At 39.6% G+C, this 27,375-nt stretch overlaps 1 protein-coding gene across 1 annotated transcript in view; it reads right to left on the minus strand.

The window, feature by feature from the left end:
* LOC113886064 (glycerophosphodiester phosphodiesterase domain-containing protein 4-like) overlaps nt 1-27,375 on the minus strand; it is a 131,646-nt gene that overhangs the window by 16,044 nt on the left and 88,227 nt on the right. Inside the window, exons 11-13 of the mRNA XM_027531999.1 lie at nt 25,280-25,501; nt 24,228-24,382; nt 13,035-13,182 (exon numbers count right to left, since the gene is read on the minus strand). Coding sequence (XP_027387800.1) covers nt 13,035-13,182; nt 24,228-24,382; nt 25,280-25,501 — 525 coding nt within the window. The remainder of the gene's footprint in view (nt 1-13,034; nt 13,183-24,227; nt 24,383-25,279; nt 25,502-27,375) is intronic.

Consider the following 27,375-nt stretch of genomic DNA (forward strand, 5'->3'; position numbering starts at 1 on the left):
CCTCACTACAGACTCAGAAGTTAGAACGTTGGCATTTTTTACAAGCTTCGCAGGAACAAGCAAACAGTCTGTGAACCAGCATTTAAGAATCCTTCTTCTAAATTGTCATGCTTCAAATCAGTTCAATTCAGTCGTTCAGTCATGTCCAACTCATTGCGACCCCATGAATCACACCACGCCAGGCCTCCCTGTCCATCACCAACACCTGGAGTCTACCCAAACCCATGTCCATTGAGTGATGCCATCTAGCCATCTCATCTGTCGTCCCCTCCTCCTCCTGCCCCCAATCCCACCAAGCATCAGGGTCTTTTCCAATGACTCAACTCTTCTCATGAGGTGGCAAAAGTATTGGATTTCAGCCTCAACATCAGTCCTTTCAATGAACATCCAGGACTGATCACCTTTAGGATGAACTGGCTGGATCTTCTTGCAGTCCAAGGGACTCTCAAGAGTCTTCTCCAACACCACAGTTCAAAAGCATAAATTCTTCAGCGCTCAGCTTTCTTCACAGTCCAACTCTCACATCCATATGTGACTACTGGAAAAACCATAGCCTTGACTAGATGGACCTTTGCTGGCAAAGTAGTGTCTCTGCTTTTGAATATGCTATCTAGGTTGGTCATAACTTTCCTTCCAAGGAATAAGTGTCTTTTAATTTCATGGCTGCAATCACCATCTGCGGTGATTTTGGAGCCCAGAAAAATACGGACTCTCACTGTTTCCACTGTTTCCCCATCTATTTCCCATGAAGTGATGGGACCAGATGCCATAATCTTACTTTTCTGAATGTTGAGCTTTAAGCCAACTTTTTCACTCTCCTCCTTCACTTTCATCAAGAGGCTTTTTAGTTCTTCTTCACTTTCTGCCATAAGGGTGGTGTCGTCTGCATATCTGAGGTCATTGATATTTCTCCTGGAAATCTTGATTCCATCTTCTGCTTCTTCTGGCCCAGGGTTTCTCTGATACACTCTGTATATAGGTTAAATAAGCAGGGTGACAATCTACAGCCTTGACATACTCCTTTTCCTATTTGGAACCAGTCTGCTGTCCCAAGTCCAGTTCTAACTGTTGCTTCCTGACCTGCATACAAATTTCTCAAGAGGTAGGTCAGATGGTCTGGGATTCCCATCTCTTCCAGAATTTTCCACAGTTTATTGTGATCCACACAGTCAAAGGCTTTGACATAGTCAACAAAGCATAAATAGATGTTTTTCTGGAACTCTCTTGCTTTTTCCATGATCCAGGGGATGTGGGCCATTCTGGTTCCTCTGCCTTTTCTAAATACAGCTTGAACATCTGGAAGTTCACAGATCACATATTGCTGAAGCCTGGCTTGGAGAATTTTGAGCATTACTTTACTAGCGAGTGAGATGAGTACAATTGTGTGGTAGTTTGAGCATTCTTTGGCATTGCCTTTCTTTGGGATTGGAATGAAAACTGACCTTTTCCAGTCCTCTGGCCACTGCTGACGTTTCCAAATGTGCTGACATATTGAGTGCAGCACTTTCACAGCATCATCTTTCAGGATTTGAAATAGCTCAACTGGAATTCCATCACCTCCACTAGCTTTGTTCTTAGTGATGCTTTCTAAGGCCCACTTGACTTCACATTCCAGGTTGTCTGGCTCTAGATGAGTGATAACACCATCATGATTATCTGGGTCGTGAAGCTCTTTTTTGTACAGTTCTTCTGTGTATTCTTGCCACCTCTCCTTAATATCTTCTGCTTCTGTCAGGTCCATACCATTTCTGTCCTTTATCGAGCCCATCTTTGCATGAAATGTTCCCTTGGTATCTCTAATTTTCTTGAGGAGATCTCTAGTCTTTCCCATTCTGTTGTTTTCCTCTATTTCTTTGCATTGATCACTGAGGAAAGCTTTCTTATCTCTCCTTGCTATTCTTTGTAACTCTGCATTCAGATGCTTATATCTTTCCTTTTCTCCTTTGCTTTTCTCTTCTTTTCTTTTCACAGCTGTTTGTAAGGCCTCCCAGACAGCCATTTTGCTTTTTTGCATTTCTTTTCCATGGGGATGGTCTGGATCCCTGTCTCCTGTACAATGTCACGAACCTCATTCCATAGTTCATCAGGCACTCTATCTATCACATCTAGTCCCTTAAATCTATTTCTCACTTCCACTGTATAATCACAAGGGATTTGATTTAGGTCATACCTGAATGGTCTCGTGGTTTTCCCTACTTTCTTCAATTTAAGTCTGAATTTGGCAATAAGGAGTTCATGATCTGAGTCACAGTCAGCTCCTGGTCTTGTTTTTGTTGACTGTATAGAGCGTCTCCATCTTTGGCTGCAAAGAATATAATCAATCTGATTTCAGTGTTGACCATCTGGTGATGTCCATGTAGAGAGTCTTCTCTTGTGTTGTTGGAAGAGGGTATTTGCTATGACCAATGCGTTCTCTTGGCAATACTCTATTAACCTTTGCCCTGCTTCATTCCATATTCCAAGGCCAAATTTGCCTGTTACTCCAGGTGTTTCCTGACTACCTACTTTTGCATTCCAGTCCCCTATAATGAAAAGCACATCTTTTTTGGGTGTTAGTTCTAAAGGTCTTGTAAGTCTTCATAGAACCATTCAACTTCAGCTTCTTCAGCATTACTGGTAGGGGCATACGCTTGAATTACCGTGATATTGAATGGTTTGCCTTGGAAATAAACAGAAATCATTCCATCATTTTTGTCATATTGCTTCAGATAAACATACTGAAATTACAATTCTTAATTAATACATCCATTTCTCTGGGCTCCTTGCCTGAATCACTGATTTCACAGAGCTCCATTGTCTAGGTTATCTTGCATGAGTTTTCTATCTCTACAGCTTTCTGTTTTTTGTTTTTGGCTGCACTGGATCTTCGTTGCTGCGCTCAGACTTTCTCTAGTTGCAGTGAGTGTGGTACTCGGGCTTCTATGTGGAGCTTCTCTTGTTGTAGAGCACAGGCTCTAGGTGTAGGGGCTTCAGTAGCTGCAGCACATGGGCTCAGTAGTTGTGGCATACACACAGGCTTAGTGGTTCTGTGCAGCCTGTGGAATCTTCCCATTCCACAAATCAAACCTGTGTCCTCTGCATTGGCAGGCAGATTCTTACCCACTGCACCATCAGGGAAGCCCTTAACTCCCTAGTTTGATTATCCCTTTCAACCTTCATCGCCTCTCCTCTAGTATTACCTGATGGTACTGGGACTACCATTTTTATTCTTTCGTATGCCATTTCCACCTTATCCCAAGGTCTTCCTTGGACTTAACAACAGTGATAATAATAACAGCAACATAAGCAATCATGATAATGATGAGAACAACTAACATTAATGAGAACTTAAAGGAGCTAAGGAAGTGTCTCAAGCACTTTAAGGGTATTTTCAAAGCTTATCCTCACAACAGCTCTACTAGACAGGTACATGAAAGTGAAAGTGAAAGTCACTCAGTCATGTCCGACTCTTTGCAACCCCTTGGAATTCTCCAGGCCAGAATAGTGGAGAGGGTAGCCTTTCCCTTCTCCAGGGGATCTTTCCAACCAAGGGATCGAACCCAGGTCTCCAGCACTGCAGGCGGATTCTTTACCAGCTGAGCCACAAGGGAAGCCCAGACAAGTACACTAGAAGCTCTTAAACCACTTCCGCTAAACTGAGGTTCTTCATCCCCTCTGGGAACCTGACTGATACATGTTTTGGCCTGCTCCAGGATGCTCATAAGGTGAACTGTAGAGTCACCAAGAATCAGTTATCCTTACTACCCAAATGGCTTAGAACAGTTGTACCAGTTGTTAACAACTGTGCAGTATAATTCAGTGTTACTAAAATCATTTTCAAGGAAACACATAAATCAGTGTTTTGAAAATCTTGTTGAAGACAGAAAAGGTCATTAAAATAATGAGCTCCAATTGACTTAAGTGTGAGAGAAACACTATGAAATGGGGTGGAGGAGGATTCTAAAAATCTGTATGGCTTCCTCATTCCAGTCATTTCTCCAAATGACTTCAAGTTCTTGTGTTCTAAGGAAACAAAACTTAGAAATCATAGCTGGTTCATTAGGTAGTATACACAAGCAAGAGAATACAGAATTCAATCAACTGAAACATACTCAAAGAAAATACCTGAATCTATGTCAAAAGTTGAATGAATATTTTAAATTAAAATGTGTGAGGTATGTGTGTGGTAGATTATTTATAAAAATGATCACAATATTCCTCCCCAAATGCAGGTCTTATGCAGTGTGACTCTGCTGTTCCTCTCTAATAAGAGGTAAAGTTTGTTTCTGTCCTGCCCCGCCATGAATCTGGACTTGACCATGTGATTATCTTTGGCCAATGGAACATTAGCAAACATCACAATGGGAGATCCTTCAAAAAAACATGCACTGGGGCTTGCCTTTCTCGCTGCTGAGAACCCAATGCAACCAGGTGAACATGCGCAAAAAAGCTGGGATATATGTATACCTATGCCTGACGCATGTTGAGGTTTGACAGAAAACAGCAAAATTCTGTAAAGCAACTATGCTTCAATAAAAAATAAATAAAATTTTTTAAAAAATGCTGGCTTCCTTGATGATGAGTAACCAAATGAAGAAAGACTGCAGTCATCCCAGGTAAGATTCAAGAAATACGGATGAGGCCATCCTTGATCACCCAGTCCAAACAAACTGGCTGAGACCAGAGAAATCACTCAATCGTCATACAGAATATGACAAATATTTGTCAGTTTTAAGTCATTAAGTATTAGATAGGTTTTTTAAACATAGTAAAATACTAATAGACTGTATATCATTTATCTCACAATTTCCCAGTTAAAATATTTGAATTAACAGACTGATAAGCAAAGAGGATTATGTTGGATAAAATTGCTTCTTTGTGGTATTTTTATCCCCAATTTACAAATAAACAAACTAAAGCCCAGACAGGTTAACTAACATTTCCAAGTTCACACAACAATCTTGGTAGGTAGAGCCAAGATTTGAACCTACATATTCTAATCCGGAGTACGGGCTGCTTAGGAAGGTCCCTGGGATACTGGCCCCATCTCCCTAAACAAATTGACCTTGGGTTCTTTAAAAAATCGCAAGCCAGGTGTAGAAAGAAGTTTTTTACTTACAACTTTTACACTCTTTGAATTTTGAATCATATGAATTTATTATCAATTCAAGTATTAAAATGAAAAGTTTTACTTTGTAAAGTTTTATTTAATATATCCAAAAAGACAACTTCGAAAAACAACTGATTTAGGGAGACAAGATTATGGAGGGGTGTGCTGCTTTCTAATTTATGTATTTTTATAATGATTAAATTTTATATAACAAACAAGTTTACTTTGCAATCAATTTGTAAAAACAAAAATGTTAGAGAAGTTTATAGTACATACATGAAGCAGGATAGTATAAAAGTGAAGTGAAGTCGCTCAGTCGTGTCTGACTCTTAGCGACCCCATGGACTGCAGCCCACCAGGCTCCTCTGTCCATGGGATTTTCCAGGCAAGAGTACTGGAGTGGGGTGCCACTGCCTTCTCCGGGGCAGGATAGTCAGGGGACAGACAAATGGAGAGGCTTCACCTATACCAAGGGACCTGCCTTTTCGGTAGGAGACCCTACCAAAAGCTGCCCAAGACACCAAGGAAGAAAGGGTAAGCAGTTTTACACTGACACAATACGGCCTCAATACAGTTCTGGCCCTATGAGACTGTGCCCTTGGCCCTGATCACCTCGCACCTGCTCCTGACCCTGACCAAGTCAGAAACAAGGGCTAGGGAGGCTGGAGGGATGGAGAAAGCAACCTAAAATATTTAGGTTTCTGTGCCTAAAGTTTTAACATTCAATGTAGTTAAGAGTTTGGGTTATTTTTGACTAGACACTTTGATCCTGAATTGAGACTTTTTGGTCACAAACTGGTACTTTAAAAAACTTTTGCAGGGAAGACACAGAGTCTGTGTCTCTCCATGCCTAAGATACTCACCAGACACTGGTGGAGACTCCCCACAGTGAAGCAGACAGGAGAAGACCCAGGGGTGATCAGGTACTAGGTAGGGAAGAGTTGGGGAGGTCTAGGCCAGGGGACTGTCAAGGCTGATGGGCTGCTGGGGGACAACGAGACCTGGGTGGTAGGGGCGCAGTTCAGGCACTGGAAGAGGAAGGCTTGCTTGATGGGGAGGAGGAGGGATCCTTAGGGGTTCAGACACCATTAGCAGAAGTACCTGAGGTTCCCCTTATACTTGTCCCCAGGGAGATCCCTGGGACCCCAGGCCTGGTCCCTTGCCCTCAGGGGCTTCCTCCAACCTCTGGAGCCCTCTCCACCTTCTCAGCCAAACCCTCTCCACTGTGGGGCATCATCCACCTCCAGGGAATCCTCCACCCTTCAAGGCCCCCTCCACCCAGGGAGGTCCTTTAAGCATGAGACAGAGTGGGGAGAAGAAAAGGGCAGGCAGGCTGGAAGCAGCTCCCATGGGGTTTGAGGACCAGGAAACTGCCTGGTGTTCCCCTACCCACTCAGCCCTAGGAACCTCCTGAGGCACCATGCCCAGCCTTCTGCCCTCCAGGGCCTGGTTTCCTAGTCCCTCTGGGCAGTCCTGTGAGGTCCCCCTCATCCCTCCAGAGGCCCAATCAACCCTCTGGACCAGGCTTTCCACCCCCTAAGACCCCTACCCCTGCCCTCCAGGGCCCTCTCTTCCCTCTGGGCCCTTTCCTTCCTCCAGGTTAAGCCGTCCGCCCTCTGGAGCCCTCTGGGTATCCTCAGCCCACATAGGTCTGCCAGGCACAAGAAGGAGGGAAGAGGAGAGGGAGCAATTCCTGAAGGGGGAGTGTCCCTCAGGATGTGGAGGAGCAAGAACCTGTCTAGTGTTCCCCTACCTCCTCAGCCCAGGTAGTCTCCTGGGGACCCAGACCTGATCCTCCACACCCCCAAACTGGAGGCACAGAATAGGCTCCCTTAGCTGGGTGGAGCGGGGGACACTCCCCATCCCTACCCAGCACCTTTTTTGGAGGCAAGGGTCCTGAATAAGGATGTTCACTCAGTTCAGTTCAGTTCAGTTCAGTCGCTCAGTCGTGTCCAACTCTTTGCAACCCCATGAACTGCAGCACGCCAGGCCTCCCTGTCCATCACCAACTCCTGGAGTTCACTCAAACTCATGTCCATCGAGTCGGTGATGCCATCCAGCCATCTCATCCTCTGTCGTTCCCTTCTCCTCCTGCCCCCAATCCCTCCCAGCGTCAGGGTCTTTTCCAATGACTCAACTCTTCTCATGAGGTGGCAAAAGTATTAGAGTTTCAGCTTTAGCATCAGTCCTTCCAATGAACACCAGGACTGATCACCTTTAGGATGAACTGGCTGGATCTTCTTGCAGTCCAAGGGACTCTCAAGAGTCTTCTCCAACACCACAGTTCAAAAGCATCAATTCTTTGGCACTCAGCTTTCTTCATAGTCCAACTCTCACATCCATACGTGACCACAGGAAAAACCATAGCCTTGACTAGATGGACTTTTGTTGGCAAAGTAATGTCTCTGCTTTTGAATATGCTATCTAGGTTGGTCATAACTTTCCTTCCAAGGAGTAAGTGTCTTTTAATTTCATGGCTGCAATTACCATCTGCAGTGACTTGGGAGCCCAAAAAAATAAAGTCTGACACTGTTTCCAATGTTTCCCCATCTATTTGCCATGAAGTGATGGGACCAGATGCCATGATCTTCGTTTTCTGAATGTTGAGCTTATTTAAGCCAACTTTTTCACTCTCCTCTTTCACTTTCATCAAGAGGCTTTTTAGTTCTTCTTCACTTTCTGCCATAAGGGTGGTGTCATCTGCATATCTGACACAATTAATATTTCTCCTGGAAATCTTGATTCCAGCTTGTGCTTCAGCCCAGTGTTTCTCATGATATACTCTGCATATAAATTAAATAAGCAGGGTGACAATATACAGCCTTGACATACTCCTTTTCCTATTTGGGACCAGTCTGTTGTTCCATGTCCAGTTCTAACTGTTGCTTCCTGACCTGCTTATAGGTTTCTCAAGAGGCAGGTCAGGAGGTCTGGTATTCCCATCTCTTTCACAATCTTCCACAGCTTATTGTGATCCACACAGTCAAAGGCTTTTGGCATAGTCAATAAAGCAGAAATAGATGTTTTTCTGGAACTCTCTTGCTTTTTCCATGATCCAGCAGATGTTGGAAATTCGATCTCAGGTTCCTCTGCCTTTTCTAAAACCAGCTTGATCATCTGGAAACTAATGGTTCATGTATTGCTGAAGCCTGGCTTGGAGAATTTTGAGCATTACTTTACTAGCGTGTGAGATGAGTGCAATTGTGCAGTAGTTTGAGCATTCTTTGGCATTGCCTTTCTTTGGGATTGGAATGAAAACTGACCTTTTCCAGTCCTCTGGCCACTGCTGAGTTTTCCCAATTTACTGGCATATTGAGTGCACCACTTTAACAGCATCATCTTTCAGGATTTGAAAGAGCTCAACTGGAATTCCATCACCTCCACTAGCTTTGTTCATAGTGATATTTTCTAAGGCCCACTTGATTTCACATTCCAGGATGTCTGGTTCTAGGTCAGTGATCACACCATCGTGATTATCTGGGTCATGCAGCTCTTTTTTGTACAGTTTTCCTGTGTATTCCTGCCACCTCTTCTTAATATCTTCTGCTTCTGGTAGGTCCATACCGTTTCTGGTAGGTCCTTTATTGTGCCCATCTTTGTATGAAATGTTCCCTTGGTATCTCTAATTTTCTTGAGGAGATCTCTAGTCTTTCCCATTCTGTTGTTTTCCTCTATTTCTTTGCATTGATCACTGAAGAAGGCTTTCGTATCTCTCCTTGCTATTCTTTGTAACTCTGCATTCAGATGCTTATATCTTTCCTTTCCTCCTTTGCTTTGTACTTCTCTTCTTTTCACAGCTATTTGTAAGGCTTCTTCAGACAGCCATTTTGCTTTTTTGCATTTCTTTTCCACGGGGATGGTCTGGATCCCTGTCTCCTGTACAATGTCACGAACCTCATTCCATAGTTCATCAGGCACTCTGTCTATCAGATCTAGGCCCTTAAATATATTTCTCACTTCCACTGTATAATCATAAGGGATTTGATTTAGGTCATACCTGAATGGTCTAGTGGTTTTCCCCACTTTCTTCAATCTACCTAAATCTCACTCCAGCTGTTGTGCCACTGCTTAAACCCTTCCCAACCTAAGCCCAGGATTTTTCTGCCTTTTTTTTTTCCTATTGTTGTTATTTGGGGGTTTTTTGAAGAAAAACAAATAAAAGGAATCCAGATTGGAAAAGAAGAAGTAAAACTCTCTTTCTTTGCAGATGATATGATACTATACATAGAAAATCCTAAAGATGCCCCCAGAAAAGTACTAGAGCTAATCAATGGACACAGTAAAATGGCAGGATATAAAATTTATAGATAGAAATTCCTTGCATTAATATACACTAACAAAGAAAAATCAAAAAAAGAAATTAAGGAAACAAGCCCATTCACCATTGTAACAAAAATAATCAAATACCTAGGAATAAACCTAACTAAAGACACAAGAGATTTGTATGCAGAAAACTATGAGACACTGATGAAAGAACTTGAAGATGGCACAGATGAAAAGATATACCATGCTCCTGGATTAGAAGAATTAATATTGTGTAAATGACAAAAGCAATCTACAGAGTCAAACAATCCCTTTCAAACTACCAATGTATTCCTCACAGAACTAGAGCAAAAAATTCATAATTTGTATGGAAACACAAAAGATCCCAAACAGTGAAAATAATCTTCAGAAAGAAAAATGGAGCTGGAAGAATCTATCTTTCTGACTTCAGACTATACTACAAACCTACAGTCATCCAGACAAAGATGGTACTGGCACAAAAACAGAAATACAGACGAATGGAACAAGATTAAAAGGCCAGAGATAAACTCATGCATCTGTGGTCACCTTATCTTTGACATAAAAGGCAAGAATATACAATGAAGAAAACACAATCTCTTCAGTAAGTGGTACTGGGAAAGCTGGACAGCTACATGTAAAAGAAAGAAACTGGAACACCACCTACCTAACCCTATACACAAAAAATAAACTCCAAATGGATTAAAGATTTAAATATAAGGCCAGAAACTGTAAAGCTCCTAGAGAATAACATACACAGCACACTCCTGGACATAAATCACAGCAAGATCCTCTGTGAACCACCTCCTAGAATAATGGAAATAAAAACAAAAATAAACAAATGGGGTCTAATTAAACTTAAAAGATTTTTTTAAAGCAAAGGAAACTAAATAAAAAGACAACCCTCAGAATGGGAGAAAATAATAGAAAATGAATCAACTGACATATATCTCCAGAATATACAAGCAGCTTATACAGATCAATACCAGAGAAACAAACAACCCAACTAAAAAATAAGCAGAAGACATAAACAGACATTTCTCTAAAGAAGACATACAGATGGTTATTAAACACATAAAAAGATGTTCAACAATGCTCATTATTAGAGAAATGCAAATCAATACTACAATGGGGTATCACCTCAAACCAGTCAGAAAGGCTATCATCGAACTATAAATGTTGGAGAGGGTGTGAAGCAAAGAAAACCCTCTTGCACTGTTCGTAGGAATGCAAATTGGTACAGGCACTATGGAGAATAGCATGTAGATTCCTTAAAAAACTAGGAATAAAACTACCACATGACCCAATAATCTCACTACTGGGCATACAGCCTGAGAAAAACCACAATTGAAAAAGATACAGGTACCCCAATGTTCATCACAGCACTATTTACAATGATAGGACAGGGAACAAACCTAGATGTCCATCAATAGATGAATGGATAAAGAAGTTGTGGTACATACATACAATGGAATATTACTCAGCCATAAAAAGGAATGGATTTGAGTCAATTCTAATGAGGTGAATGAACCAAGGGTCTATTATACAGAGTGAAGTAAGTCAGAAGGAGAAAAACAAATACCATATATTAATGCATATATATATATGGAATCTAGAAAGATGGTACTGATAAACCTATTTGCAGAGCAGCAATGGAGACACAGACATACATAACAGATTTATGGACACAGTGGGGGAAGGGGAGGAAGGGACAAATTGAAAGAGTTGAAACATTACCATACGTAAAATAGACAGCCAGTGGAATTTGCTATATGATACAGGGAGCTCAAATCTGGTGCTCTGTGATAATCTAGAGGGCTGGGATGGGGTGAGACGTGGGAAGGAGGTTCCAGAGGGAGGGGACATATGCATACCTATGGCTGATTCATGCTGATGTATGGCAGAAACTAACACAATATTGTAAAGCAATTATCATCCATTTAAAAATAAATTTAAGTAAAAAAATAAAATATATCAGTCAGGATAGTTTAAAGTACATCTCAGTAATAAACCAAGACAAAAATTTCAATGAAAAAAGTCTACAACAAATTCTGGAGAGGATGTGGAGAAAAGGCAACCTTCTTGCACTGTTGGTGGGAATGTAAATTGACACAGCCACTATGGAGAACAATACGGAGATTCCTTAAAAAACTAGGATAAGACTACCATATGATCCAGCAATTGCACTACAAGGCATAGACCAAATCCAAAACCTGACAAAATCATAATTCAAAAAGACACACGTACCCCAATGTTCACTGTAGCACCATTTGTAATAGCTGGGACATGGAAGCAATCTAGATGTCCATCAACAAATGAATGGATGAAGAAGTTGTGTTACATACAAAACAATGGAACATTACTCAGCCATAAAATGGAATACATTTGAGTCAGTTGTAGTGAGGCGGATGAACCTAGAGCCTATTATTATTATACAGAGTGAAGTAAGTCAGATAGAAAAAAACAAATATCGTATATTAATGCATACACATGGAATCTAGAAAAATGGTACTGATGAATCTATCTGCAGGGCAGGAATAGAGGTGCAGAAATAGAGAACACATTTGTGGACACAGTGGGGGAAGGGGAGGGTGGGATGAATGAGAAAGCAGCACTTAAACATATATATTACCATATGTAAAACAGATAACTAATGATGGGAAGTTGCTGTAAAACAGAGTGTTCTCAATCCAGTGCTCTGTGACAACCTAGAGGGATGGGGTGGAGTGGGGTGGTAGGTGAGAGGGATGTTCAAGAGGGAGGGGACATATGCATATTTATGGCTTGATTCACACTGTTGTATAAAAGAAGCCAACACAACACTGCAAAGCAATTATCCTCAAATTAAAAAAAAATAACCTATCTAAGAGTGACTAAAAAAGCTATGGGATCTGAGTGAGATCTCATTCAGGGGAAGGGAAAGACCTAGCTCAGAGCAATTTAAACAGTCAGTGGAGAGAAACTGTTTTCTGATGCTGACTGTCCCACTCAGTCTACATAGTCTATACCAATTAGAAAAACAGGCTCTTCAGTCGTTAAGTGGTTAGGTAAGGTTCTCTCCATAAAAATAATAAGTGAAGGGATTTAGCTGGGATTACAACTCAAGACTTCAGGTCCTCAATTCTCTGGCCATAAGCAATAGCAGGACAGAAGAGAAAATCAAACTAGGTGGCTGGACACTTGCTCATCTTTTCTAAAGCATTTTGCTTAGGACACACAGTGCTTACTTTGGAGTCAAGTACACTGGGTTTGCTCCCCACACCTCATGCCACTGTCATTGTTGCTGTGCCTTCAGGAAAGTGAGGCTGCAGTAACACACCTCTGGAGTCAGACCTCATTCTGAATCTTGCATCATGTGATGCTTCATATTCTCCACACGGATACTCCCAGTGGCTAACTCAGAGGTTTAAAAACTACATGATGCATGAAAGGCACATTGTGAGGATTCAATAAACAGCAATTATTACACCAATAGTAATTTCCCCCTGAAAATCACAGAAGGATCTAGGTGAGAGAAGGGAGAATGGCACATCTCCAATCTCAGATAAGCCTCTGTCTTAAGTAGCTACCCTGGGGAGTGTATAATGGACAATGTCAGGGTTGGTGGGGGACAGAGACTTCTATTGTACCAGACTTGGAAGGACAATCTAGACAACCAGCTCACCATGAAGTAGGAAGGTTGAGTCATCTCATTCAGGACCTGAATGTTGTCTGTGGTCACGGAGGGAATCCTGGAGCACCAGGCCAGTGAGAAGAGCCAAGGTTCATTGACAAGGTATAAGTTGATACTTATGTTAGCTGCTCTATATTCTCTAGGAAAAATAAAAAGAACCCACAGGAGATTCAGAGTTAATCTCACTCTCATCACCTAAGAGGGAAACAGTCACTATAGTTGCCTACATCACCAGAAGTAGGTGAGAGTAGGACAACCTATGATATGACAGGCAGAATTAACTCATATTGCGATGAGATAAAGGACTGCATTTAATACCTTTGCTACTATGCCAGCAGTAGTATTTTAGTAAATTGGTTTCCTCAAGGAAAGAAAAATGAAGGAGGGAAGAAAGGAGGGGAGGGAGGGAGGAAGGAAAGTGGTGGGGGAGGGAAAAAATGGAAAGCCCTAACAAATTCCTAATGGAACTTGTCAATTTCCATGGTATAAATACTCACAATTTGCTCCCATAAGCTGATATGCACCAGCTCCAGTACACTATTGGGCAGCAAACGTACTTACTTCCATCAGAGCACTTACCGTCCTCTACTCTATGTGCCTTCCTATCAACCTTCTCAACTTAACTGTAAGCAAATTAAAAGCAAAGACCATGTCTTATTCAACTTTGAATATTCAGTGCATGCATGCTAAGTCACTTCAGTCCTGTCCGACTGTTTGTGACCCTTTGGACTATAGCCCATTAAGCTCCTTTGTCCATGGGATTCCCCAGACAAGAATACTGGAGTGGGTTGCCATGCCCTCCTCCAGGGTATGTTCTCGACCCAGGGATAGAAAACTCATCTCTTAAGTCCCCTGCATTGGCAGGTGAGTTCTTTACCACTAATGCCACCTGGGAACCCTCTGTATATCCAGTGGTGGTGGTGGTGGTGGTTTACGTACCCTAATACCTGCCTGCAGAAATACTTAAATGAAGGAATGAATAAATGAATACTAATAAATTAATACAAAATAATTTGAATATTTAAATTTCAAATATAAAAAAACTTTACAAGCATGAGTAGGGGAGATGGAACACAGTACTTCCCAATGGCAGAATGAAATGTCAGTAAATATTTGTGCACTATCTGTAGAAACAGAAGGACATCTAGTCAAGTTGTCATCAGAGATTAAATTTCTCAGAAAATGTATCATGTAAGCGCCTTCAAAAGACTTTTTAACCCTGAGATGTTATAACATATTGAAAACAGCTCTGCACAAGCCTGGGGTTGAATTCCAGCTCTGTCACATACTAGCTTGGCAATTTCTTAGGCTCAGTGTATAAACCGTAAATAAAAATAACCATACAGCCTTTACAGGAGTGCTTGCAATTAGTTACCCAAAATGCTAGATTGTGTCTAAGACAATTCTACAGATCATTTAAAAATAAATTTAAAACCTAAAAATAAGTAAATGTTTTTTAAAGCTAAAAGTTTTTCTTAAACTTTTTTAAATTAACACACAAAAACCAATCACATGTCTGTATGTTAATAAGCATACAGAAATTGAAATGTAAAACAATACTATTTAAATCACACCAAAGAAAATTAAATAATTAGGCATAAACTTTAACAAAATAAATGAGTATCTGAAAATCTGTAAAATCTACAAGTCGCTCAATTGTGTCCAATACTTTGCAACCCAACGGACTACAGCTAGCCAGGCTTCTCTGTTCAAGGAATTCTCCAGGCAAGAAAACTGGGGTTGGTAGCCATTTCCTTCTCCAGGGGATCTTCCTGACTGAGGGATCGAACAAACATCTCTTACATTGCAGGTGGATTCTTTACCATCTGAGCCACCAGGGAAAAAAGAATATGTTTAAAACATGTGCCACAACTACTGAAGCTCAAACACCCTAGAGCCTGTGCTCCACAACAACAGAAGCCATAGCAATGAGAAGCCTGCACGCAGCAACTAGAGAACAGCCCCCACTCACAGCAAGTAGAGACAAGCTAGTGCAACAACAAGACCCAGCACAGTCACAAATAAATAAATAAAATTATATAAAAAAATAAGAGAAATCTTTGAGATCTAAGAGCAAGACAAAGAACTTTCAGACTTGACATTAAAAGCATGATTCATAAAGGGTAAAACTGAAATTAGACTCCATCTAAATTTTAAAATTCTGCTCTGTAGGAGACTCTGTTAAGAGGATGTTACAGTCTAGCCATACTGGGACAGAACATTTATAAATAACATATCCGACAAAGGACTAATACCTATATTATAGAGAGACCTCTCAAAACTCAATTAAAAAAAAAACAAACAAGCGATCCAGTTAGAAAGGACATGAAAAAACATTTCACTGAAGAGGATATACCATTGAGGAATAAGCACATAATTATATGTGCTACATCATTAGCCATCAGAGAATGAAAACTAAAACCACAATGAGATGTCATTACACACTTAAAATGGCTACCAAAAAGTAATGACAATGCCAAAAATTGCTAAGGATATAGAGACTCTAGGTCATTATATACTGCTGACAGGAACATAAAAGTTTCCCCCCAAAAGTCTGGCAGTTTCTCATAAAATTAGACAAGTAATTACCATAACCTAGCAACTATATTTGGAGAAGGCAATGGCACCCCATTCCAGCACTCTTGCCTGGAAAATCCCATGGACGGAGGAGCCTGGTAGGCTGCAGTCCATGGGGTCGCTGAGGGTCAGACACAACTGAGCGACTTCACTTTCACTTTTCACTGTCATGCATTGGAGAAGGAAATGGCAACCCACTCCAGTGTTCTTGCCTGGAGAATCCCATGCAAGGGGGAGCCTGGTGGGCTGCTGCCTATGGGGTCACACAGAGTTGGACACGACTGAAGTGACTTAGCAGCAGCAGCAGCAGCAGCAACTATATTCTCAGGTCTTTATTTCATAAAAACAAAAACTTATGCTTACGAGAGAGAATTATTGGAAGATGATTGAAAAGGAAACATTAGGAATCTCTCTCCCCACCTAGACAACAACTTCACTCAAAGAACCTGCCTAATGTAACTCTTTTGGAACTATGGAATCTGTTGAAGGCTTTCAACTTCCAGGGGAGTTTTGGATGGTAAGTTATAGTTAACTTTGGTCGCTTTCATCACCTGGCACAGTAGCAGTTGCAGTACACGAGTCCCTAGTGCACGGCAGCCAGTTGGCCCCATATTCCTGAGGCAGACTGGACAGTTTGTAGGAACCAAGGTGGGCCAAAAGTATCTTATCCTTCAGATAATAGGAATCTATGGTTTTATGGCTGACTGATGCTTCTACTCACACAGGTGTAGACAGAGTGGGGATGTCATGATTGTTGTACCTCTCCCTATTGTTACAAACCTCTCCCACTGAAGTGACTACCAGGGATTAAAAGGGTCAATACTCTTCCCTCTCCATCGTTCACTTTTTTCCCCTTTTGGAGATGAATGAGAATAAAAACACAATGTACTAAAACTTGGCATGCAGCAAAAGTGGTGATGGTGGGTAAATTCACAGTTTTACACACTTACATTTAAAAGATAATAAAGATCTCAACATCCGAATTTTGCAAATTAAGGAACTAGCAAAAGAAGAATAAATTGATCCAACATAGTGAAAAGAAGAAAATGATAAAGATTAGAGCAGAAATAAATGAATCGTAGAACAGAAAACCAACAGAGAAATTCAATGAATGAACCTGAAGGTTAGTTCCTCAAACAGATCAACAAAATTGATAAACCTTTACCTAGATGTACTACTAATAAAAAAAGAGACTCAAATTACTGAAATCAGAAATAAAAATGGGGACATTACTATTTTATAGAAATAAAAAGGATTATAAGAGAGTACTAAGAACAGCTGTATCCCAACAAATTGGATAACCTACATGGACAAATTCCTAGAAACACAAAACCTATTTTGTAATCATGAAGAATTAGATAATGCAAACAAACCTACAATGAATAAGGAGACTGAATCATTAACCAAAAATCTTCCAACAAAGAAAAGTCCTAGACCCATTGCTTTCACTGCTGAATTCCACCAAACATTTCAAGAACTAATACCAACTCATTAGGATGGCTATGTAAAGAAAAAGAAAAAACAAAACCAGAAATCAACAAGAATGTGGAGGATGTAAAGAAATTAAAACTCCTGTGTACTATTGGTTGTTGTGGAGAACAGTATGGCTGTTTCTCAAAAAGTTAAAAATAGAATTACCATAAGATCCAGCAAGTCTGCTTAATAGATATACTGCAAAAATAACTGAAAGAAGGGTCTTGAAAGTGAAAGTGAAGTTGCTCAGTCATGTCCGACTCTTTGTGACCCCGTGGACTTTAGCCCACCAGGCTCCTCCATCCATGGGATTCTCCAGGCAAGAATACTGGAGTGAGTTGCCATTTCCTTCTCCAGGGGATCTTTCCAACCCAAGGATCAAACCCAGGTCTCCTGCGTTGCAGGCAGACGCTTTAACCTTTGAGCCACCAGGAAAGCATGACCATATATATTTGTAATATTCATATTCATAGCAGCATTATTCACTCTAACTAGGGCTTCCCTGGTGGCTCAGATGGTAAAGAATCTGCCTGTAATGAGGGAGACCTGGGTTTGATCCCTGGGTTGGGAAGATCCCCTGGAGAAGTGCATGGCAACCCACTCCAGTATTACGGCCTGGAGAACCCCCATGGAGAGAGATGCCTGGCAGGCTACAGTCCATGGGGTTGCAATGAATCAGACATGACTAAGTGACTAAGCTCAACTCAGCACTGCACATAATATGGAAGCAATTCAAGTGTTCATCAACTGATGAATAAATAAGCAAATTGTGATATATACATGCAATGAAATATTATTTAGCCTTCAAATAGAAGGAAATTCTGCAAAGGACGGATTTAACATGGATGAACCTTGAGCACTTTATTCAAAGCAAAATAAGCCACTTATAAAAAGACAAATATCTGTATGATTCAACTTATATAAGTCAAAACAAGAGAGAGAGATAGCAGGTTTCCAGGATCTGGGGTGGAGGAGTTGGTAGGGATATTATTGTTTAATGAGTATAGAATTTTGAGTATACAAGATGAAAAGGTAGATTGATGGCAGGAATGGTTGTACAATGTAATCAATGTATATTAAAATGATTAATTAAGATAGCACATTTTACATTATGTGTATTTTTACCATGGTTAAAACATTTTTAAATGACTAAAATCTGTTACATTCACATGAAAACCTGTACACAAATATCAAAACAGATTTATTTATAGTAACTCATAAACAACCAGACAGCCTTATGTTGATGAATGATTAAACAAATTTTAGTACATCCATACAATGGAATACTACTCAGCAATGAAAAACAATAAACTATTGATACATGCAATAACCTGGATAACTCTCAAAGGGAACTGCATTGAATGAAAAAAAGCCAATAACAACTGTTTACATATTTTATGATTCTATTTATATTATATTCTCAAAAGGACAAAATAATAAAAGTGGAGACTAAATTAGTGATTGTAAAGAGTTAGGGTTTGAGGTGAGGGGAAGCAGAAGGAAGTAAGAGGAGTGTGGTTATAAGAGAGAAACAATAGGAATACTTCTGGTGATGAAACCAGTGTGTCTTGGTTGTGGCATGTAACCCTACACGTGTAATAAAACCCTACACATGTAATAAAACTGCACAGCACTATATATACAAAACACATACAAAAGGATATAAGCAAAGCTGGGGAAATCTGAATAATACTGGTGGCTTGCATTGACTCCAATACCTTGGTTTTGGTATTGTACTAAAATTTTTACCATTGGAGTAAACAGGATAAAAGGTATACAGCATCATTTTGTATTATTTCTTATAAGTTAGCATGCAATTATCTCAAAAGTTTAATTTAAACTTTAAATCTAAACTTAATTTAATCTTAAATGTTTAATTTTAAAAATATACTGATAATTTTAAAAATATAATAAAAATGTACTCTGGGGTTTATAACTAAAGTATTATTCATCACAACAGCACAAAGGACAGCAGATAGTCAATGGAATTAAGATTACAATGTTCTACACTCTATGTTGTAGAAAAATTATCCAAAGGTGAATTTTAATAAGGTAAGGATACTTCTTACAATTTCTAGAGCAACTAGTAAAAAAAATAATTCAAAAATGTAAAAAGTCAATAGAGAAGATAGGAAATAATCAATGAACTTAAAAAATTCAAAGTCAGGAAAAGAATGACCAAATAACCAATCTAGAATAAAGAGGACAAATAGGGAAAATGGCAAGATGTAATATAAACCTAAGTATATTCATTTGTAAACTAAATATTAATGGGTCAGATATTCCCACTGAAAAGCAGAGATTGTCCCACTAAATATAAAAGCAAGAACCAATAATATTCTATTTATAATAGATATGGGCTTCCCTTGTGGCTCAGCTGGTAAAGAATCCACCTGCAAGGTGGGAGACCTGGCTTTGATCCCTGGGTTGGGAAGATCCCCTGGAGAAGGGGAAGGCTACCCACTCCAGGATTCTGGCCTGGAGAATCCCATGGACTGTATAGTCCATGGGGTCACAAAGAGTCGGACACAACCGAGGGACTTTCACTTTCACTTTATCAGAGATATACCTTATTTTTAAAAACCTTTTTATTTTGTATTCAGGTATGGCTGATTAACAATGTTGTGATAGTTTCAGGTAAACAGCAAAGGGACTCAGCCATACATACACATGCATCCATTCTCCCCCAAACTCCCATCCTGACTGGAAGGTTCAAGATGCCATATAACACTGAGCAGAGTTCCGTGTGCTCTACAGTTAAGTCCTTGTTGCTTATGCATTTTAAATATAGCAGTATGTACATGTTCATCCTAAATTCCCTAACTACCCCTTCCCCCTATTTTGCCCCCAGCAACCATAAGTTTGTTCTCTAAGTCTTTGAGAAAGAGATGTACTTTAAATATAAAGACACAAAGCAGTTCAAAGACAAAGAACAAAAAAAATAAATGCCACAGAAACACTAATTATAAGAAAGCCAGTGTGGCAATATTAATAAAAGCAATCTTTAGGCAAGAATTATAACCAGCGAGAAGGGACATTCCATAATGAAAGGATGGTAATAAATCCATGAAAAAAATCTAACAATTCTAAATGCAAATACACCTTAAAAAAAGAGTTTAAAATATGAGAAGCCAAACAACCACAATAATCACAATAACAACAACAAACACAGCCAAAGGGAGAAATACAGAAACCAACAGTCAGCTAGAAATATTACATCCCCTTTTCTATAACTTACAGATGAGGCACAGGAAGCCCTTAATTTCTCTCTGACTGAACAGGTTGCTCCCAGAAGGAAGAAGGCAGAAGCCATGGTCTAATCTCCTTGTCAACATGATATCTACATCTTCTCTAAATAGAACAATAATATTTGCTAGAAAGAGAGGTCTTTATATACAGAATATGTTCTTTAATGGATGTTCCTGGTTGATTACTTTTTATTATATATTTTGTAAATAAATACAGAATGTGGATTTATGAGGTATGGGTCCCTGGACAAGGTCACAAAAGCTATGCAAGTCTCTGGGAGTATTAAATGCAGATGTTTTATAACTCAAATGTTCTCCTTCAAAGTGAAATAACCCCATAAAAACACATTTGGAGCCTATACCTATTACTGTGGCCATAGGGTATGTGTCCAATAAAGGAAGAACCCTACAAAGTTGAAATCAATGTCTCTGACCTCTCCTTGCTTTGTCTGAGCCTCCTGACTGCCTTCTGTACCTTTGAAATTAATAATAAAACTTATAGTAAGTTCTCTGATGTGTATGAGTTTGATTTGCAACCTAACGCTTGTGTTAACTCCACAGAAAAAGCAGATATAGATATGGGCTTCCCTTGGAAAATGCAGTATAAAATACTTAAAAAGACTATTAACCAATTTAAATTGTATATTTTGGAAATTAAGCCCGCCCCTGTTGGAATCATTTGTGTTTATTTTTTCCCAGTCTGTAGGTTGTCGTTTTGTTTTCTTTATGGTTTCCTTTGCTGTGCAAAAGCTTTTAAGTTTGATTAGGCCACTTGATTTTCTAATAGGACTCAGGATATGACTGATCCCTCTTAAAGTCTGATGTCAGCTGATACTATTCCCATATAACTATGGCCAAGGAATAACTTCTAAAAATTACTAGTAAAAGAATTAACACTGGGGAATCTGTCAAACTTATATTTAAACCTCAGTGTGGTCCCCCACTGACCAACTATATGGACTTTGGGGAAATATTAACACCTAACCTCCCTGACCTTTTCTTCCTTAGAGGCAAGATTCCTCAGTTGGAACACGGCGGGTGATGCTAATTTATAGGGCACAGCATGTAACGATGCTGATGATGAAACAACAGGTAACATTTACTGTGTTCATATATTTGCCCATCGCTTTGTTCTGTGCATATATGTAGTATGTCACTTAATCTTTTAACCATTCCATCAGGTCATTGTTATCCTTAATTTACAAATGAGAAAACTGATTATTAAAACTTTTCCAAAGTCAAAGTGTAGCTGATGGGTAAGCTACAGAATTTTAAAAAGAGCCTGTGGTTAACCAATGGAACTTGACACATAATAAAGGCTCAGTAAGTGAAAGTTATTATAATTATTTTTCAACTACTAGATTCATCTAAATTATGATTAGCAAAGAAAGAAATCACCTTGGAGTCATTTTTTCTTTGATAAAAAGTAGAAAGGAATAGACATACATTCAAAATAGAGAAATAGTTGGGCAAAGAGAAATCTAAATAGGAAAGAGAGGTAAAACATGTATAATTTTCTAATGCTGAAAGAAAAAGATATATATATTTTATGATCAACTCCCCCATAGCCAAAGAGGCTGGAAAAGCCAGAACATGAAAAGAGGTAAATCCAATAGCCTAGCTCATGACCTGAGATACAAAAATGAATCTAAAGGAATTTCTGTAGCTCAAAGAGATTTTGGAGATATGGAGATACATATGTATATCTGGACAAAACACATATATATGTTCAGTCTCTGAAGCATTTAGAATCATCTGAAAAGAACTTTCAGATATACAAGCTGGATTTAGAAAAGGCAGAGGAACCAGAGATCAAATTGCCAACATCCGCTGGATCACAGAAAAAGCAAGAGAATTCCAGAAAAACATCTACTTCTGCCTTATTGATTGTGTTAAAGCTTTTGACTGTGTGGATCACAAAAAAATGTGGAAAATTCTTCAAGACATGGGAATACCAGACCATCCAACCTGCCTCCTGAGAAACTTGTATGTGGGTCAAGAAGCAACAGTTAGAACCAGACATAGAACAATGGACTGGTTCCAAATTGGGAAAGGAGTATGTCAAGACTGTATACTGTCACCCTGCTTATTTAACTTATATGCAGAGTACATCATGCAAAATGCCGGACTGGATGAAGCACAAGCAGGACCAAGATTGTCGAGAAAAATATCAACAACCTCAGATATTCAGATGACACGATTCCAATGGCAGAAAATAAAGAGGAACTAACAGCCTCTTGATGAGTGTCAAAGAGGAAAGTGAAAAAGCTACATTAAAACTCAACATTCAAAATACTAAGATTATGGTATCCCATCCCATCACTTAATGACAAATAGATGGGGAAAAAGTGGAAACAGGCTGATTTTATTTTATTGGGCTCCAAAAGCATCGCAGATGGTGACTGTGGTCATGAAATTAAAAGACACTTGCTCCTTGGAAGAGAAGATATGACAAACCTAGACAGTGCATTAAAAAGCGGAGACATCATTTTGCCAAGAAAGGTCTGTATAGTTAAAGCTATGGTTTTTCCAGTAGTCACATATGAATGTGAGAGTTGGACCATAAAGAAGGCTGAATGCCAAAGAACTGATGCTTTCAAACTGTGATGCTGGAGAAGGCTCTTGAGAGTCCCTTGAACAACAAGGAGATCAAACCAGTCAATCCTAAAGGAAAGTGAAAGTCACTCAGTCGTGTCCGACTCTTTGTGACCCCATGACTACACAGTCCATGGAATTCTCCAGGCCAGATCCCTGGAGTGGGTAGCCTTTCCCTTCTCCAGGGGATCTTCTCAATCCAGGGATCAAACCCAGGTCTCCCACGTTGCAGGCGGATTCTTTACCAGCTGAGCCACAAGGGAAGCCCAAGAATACTGGAGTGGGTAGCCTATCCCTTCTCTAGCGCATCTTCCCTACTCAGAAACTGAACTGGGGTCTCCTGCATTGCAGGCGGATTCTTTACCAACTGAGCTATGAGGGAATCCCCTATCCTAAAGGAAATCAACCTGAATATTCACTGGAAGAATTGATGCTGAAGTTAAAGTTTCAATACTTTGACCACCTGATGCAAAGAGCCAACACAATGGAAAAGACGCTGATGCTAGGAAAGACTGAAGGCAGTAGAAGAGGGTAACAGAGGATGAGATGGCTGGATGGCATCACTGACTTAATGAACACAAGTCTGTGCAAACACCAGGAGACAGTGAAGGACAGGAAAGTCTGGCATGCTGCAGTCTATGGGGTCACAGAGAGTCAGACATGACTTAGTGACTGAACAACAACGACACAGGGACTAATGTAAGCAGTGACTATCAATAATTAAATCTGAAAAAGTCACCATTTTATTCTCAGGTGCTTTTAATTCTGAAAACTCTGTCTCTGACTATGTAATTATAAATGTGGTGATGGAGAATTTCAGTTTCTTCTCATGCTTGGCTGTTTTAAGGGTTTTTCTAATAATGATTTAATTATGTTTCAAATTATATCTATGATAAATCTGGCTACCTGGATTACAAAGTTATTTATTAGGTACTTCAATCCATCCGGTAATGGCAGAAGGAAATCAACCACTTTTTGAGTTCTTACTTTTCAGTGATCACTTTATATAACAACAAAAACACCAAGCACACAAAAGGGTGTGCTGAATGAGAGACTGAAGCATAAAGGAGAAGGGGCTGAAGAGCACGTTCCAGGAACAGAGTGTAACTTTGATAAATGTTTGTTGGCACAGAGTGAGGGAAGGATAAGAAGATGAAGACAGGGGATTCCAGAAAGATAACTACACATGGAAATCCTGAGATGGGAGGAGGAACCTACGTAGCTTAGCTGGGATGCAGATTTCCTGCAAGTAAGGCAATACGTGCTGAGGAAAGTGTGGTCAAACGCTTACCTCATCCCATTGTAGAACAAGTTCTTGTAGTCAACATTTATTCTAGTGATATTTTCTTTTGTGAGGCGTTCAACAGAGTGTAACCGGCTCACTTGCTGAAAACCAGGAGCTTTTTTCTTGACATACTCCCTTTCAAAACCTGGCAACCAAAAAATCTGTAAGGAGAAACAGGAAGTCTTTCAGAGGATAATCAGATGTCTAGGCACAAACAGACCCTACGTAGAATGGAAGGAGCCCCATTCCAGCATAGGTAACAGTCTATAAGGAGCAGACAGATTCTAGACCTTAGTGAAAGAGTCAACCTCACTAATACTGTCTAATGAATTCTTATAAAGGGGCTTTCACCAGGGTTGCTCTGGAGCTGAGTTTTCCCAGTTAACATCATGGAACCAAGGGTCCTCCGTGTCACCACAAAAGGTTAGAATCATAAACTCCTCCTCTGACTGATACTAAAAATCATCTTTGTGAGAGGTCATTTCCTGCCAACAGGGAAGGCTATTATGACTCATCTGTGGAAATAGTTATATTTGCAAAAAAAAACCACATATGTGATTCTTTCATAGCATTCTTCCATATTCTGAGAATTTGACATTTGGAATGACTGCCCAAATGCAGAGTAGCTTCTGAAAAACATGATGAACAAATCTCTGCTCAAATAAGAACCAGATGTCCTTTCTATATTATTAATGAAAGCCAAGTCCTCAAAGTCTTAAATGTTCCATACCCAGGCCTTCTAATGTATGTTGGTGATGGTGCAGGTCACATCATACAGCCATTAAACACATATTCCCTTTTAACAGAAGGGTGACATTTCATTTGGCTTTGAATAACAAACAGACTCAATGTTTTCCCCTACTGATACAAATTTAACAGGGTCATTCTTTAGATTGCCAAATATAGCTGTATAAAATAGTCATCTTCATTTTTATAGGGAGCAAAATTATTTAAGGATCCCAAGGAAGCGCTACAAGGTAGGTCAGATTCAACTGCTATTGTCGTGGGACACGCGACCCACCCACCAACCTCTACCATAAATACTGAGATAAACATACCAGACGTTGCTCAATCTGAGAGTCAAGGATTGTGCTTACTACATGGTGGACATACAAAGCTCTGAGAGAATGATTTGGTGCAGGGCCATAAAGATCAAAGATCACAAACTTTTTTTCCTTCTGTGCAAGTTCCAATAATTCAGTTAGCTTTGGAATCTTCTGATTTCCTGCTCTTTCCCTGTCAGCCTCTGATAAGGGTTTCATACCAAAAAATGGTTTGATCTAAAAATACATAAGAGAAAACACTGGCTCCCATCAAAAGCATTTTCCAATTCTCCTGCTTTTAGCCCCACACCAATTACCATTTTAACCTACCCATCAGGCCCTTTGTAATACTGGTCCTGAGATAAGAGTTGCCAAGAAGAGAAATTAAATGTAATCTCCATAGGTAATCATGGTATTTGGAATGCTTTATTCTATATTGTAGAACCTATATTGTTGATTTATTCTATATTGTTGTATTTGCACTAAAGGTCTCCTCATGTTCTTGTCTTAAACTTCCTTTTCAATCTTTTTTTCTGTAACTCTCCTCAAAGTATTACAATTCCTTTTTAGTCACACTGGCTTCCCACACATTCTCTCACTGTTCTGGTTTTGTGTAATGGAAAGAAAGCAGGCTTTGTCTTCAGACTGAACTGGACTCAATTCAGTCCATTTATCCACCTGTTAAAAACCCTACCCTCAAATTGCAAAACCCAGTTCAAATGCTACCAACTTCATGAAGTGCCCACTTAAATATTCCTAGAGACTAAATGCTGTTAAACCACAGTGAACAATTTTTATGCCTTTGTAATTGCATGTCTCATCCTGTCTTCTACTCATTTGTATATATCCTAGATCAGATTCAAATCCTAGCTTCATGTACTTCTTGCTGTGCAACACTGGTAAAACTATTTAAAATTTCTAAGTTTTCATTACCCTGATATAAGATGGAGAAGGGGAGAGTAATATGTGTATTTCTAGGATTATTTTGAAGATCAACAATAATAAAATATTTACCAGGCCTAGCAGCATGTCCAGTACACAGAGAAGCGCACAGTTCATAATAGTTTCTCACTCTCTACTGCTTCTACTGGAGGGCAACTCCCTAATGGTAGGCACTGTCATAATTTCTTCACCATACACAGCATTTTATTTTATTCCTCAGTCCATACATGTATTAGCTATATTAATATAGCTACTTTTATTGTCATTTGCCAACTTTAGATCATTTGTGTGTAAAGTCAGTGATTAAACACTGTCTCTCAGGAGAAAGACACAGTAGCTACACCCCACATATTCCCAAGACTAAAACAATATTTTTCTCTATACAACTTTATCTTCTCTCTCCTTCCCACCATATTTCTTTTACTTCCTTTACTTCCTAAGCAACCTGTCCTTTCTCACCTTTTTCTCAAGAAAGAATCAATCACACTGAACATTGTTCCCATGCTATACCTGAAAGCAGATTATAAGTGTAGAATTAAACCCTTCTATATCTGAGTTGAGGTCTATAATTAAAGGTTTTCTTAATCCTCAAGAAAAACAAAAATTTGCTTTGAAATACAACATTTTGTTAGATTCTATCAGATCTAGACCAACTGATTCACTTAATTGTTAGAACTTTGTGTGGGGAAAAAAAATTGTTAAAAGAACAGGATGGGAAAGATCACGAAAGGATTTAAATAGCCCAGCTGTGCATAATTTGTTCAAAGTCCTGGAATGACTTAAAAAAAAATAAGAAATGCACTATCAGTTCAGTCCAGTTCAGTCACTCAGTCATGCCCGACTCTTTGCAACCCCTGCAATCTGGATTCCAGCTTGTGCTTCTTCCAGTCCAGCGTTTCTCATGATGTACTCTGCATAGAAGTTAAATAAGCAGGGTGACAATATACAGCCTTGACGTACTCATTTTCCTATTTGGAACCAGTCTGTTGTTACATGTCCAGTTTTAACTGTTGCTTCCTGACCTGCATATAGTTTTCTCAAGAGGTGGGTCAGGTGGTCTGGTATTCCCATCTCTTGAAGAATTTTCCACAGTTTATTGTGATCCACAGAGTCAAAGGCTTTGGCGTAGTCAATAAAGCAGAAATAGATGTTTTTCTGGAACTCTCTTG

This window comes from Bos indicus x Bos taurus, chromosome 29 (assembly GCF_003369695.1).
Source record: "Bos indicus x Bos taurus breed Angus x Brahman F1 hybrid chromosome 29, Bos_hybrid_MaternalHap_v2.0, whole genome shotgun sequence".
Taxonomy (NCBI): domain Eukaryota; kingdom Metazoa; phylum Chordata; class Mammalia; order Artiodactyla; family Bovidae; genus Bos; species Bos indicus x Bos taurus.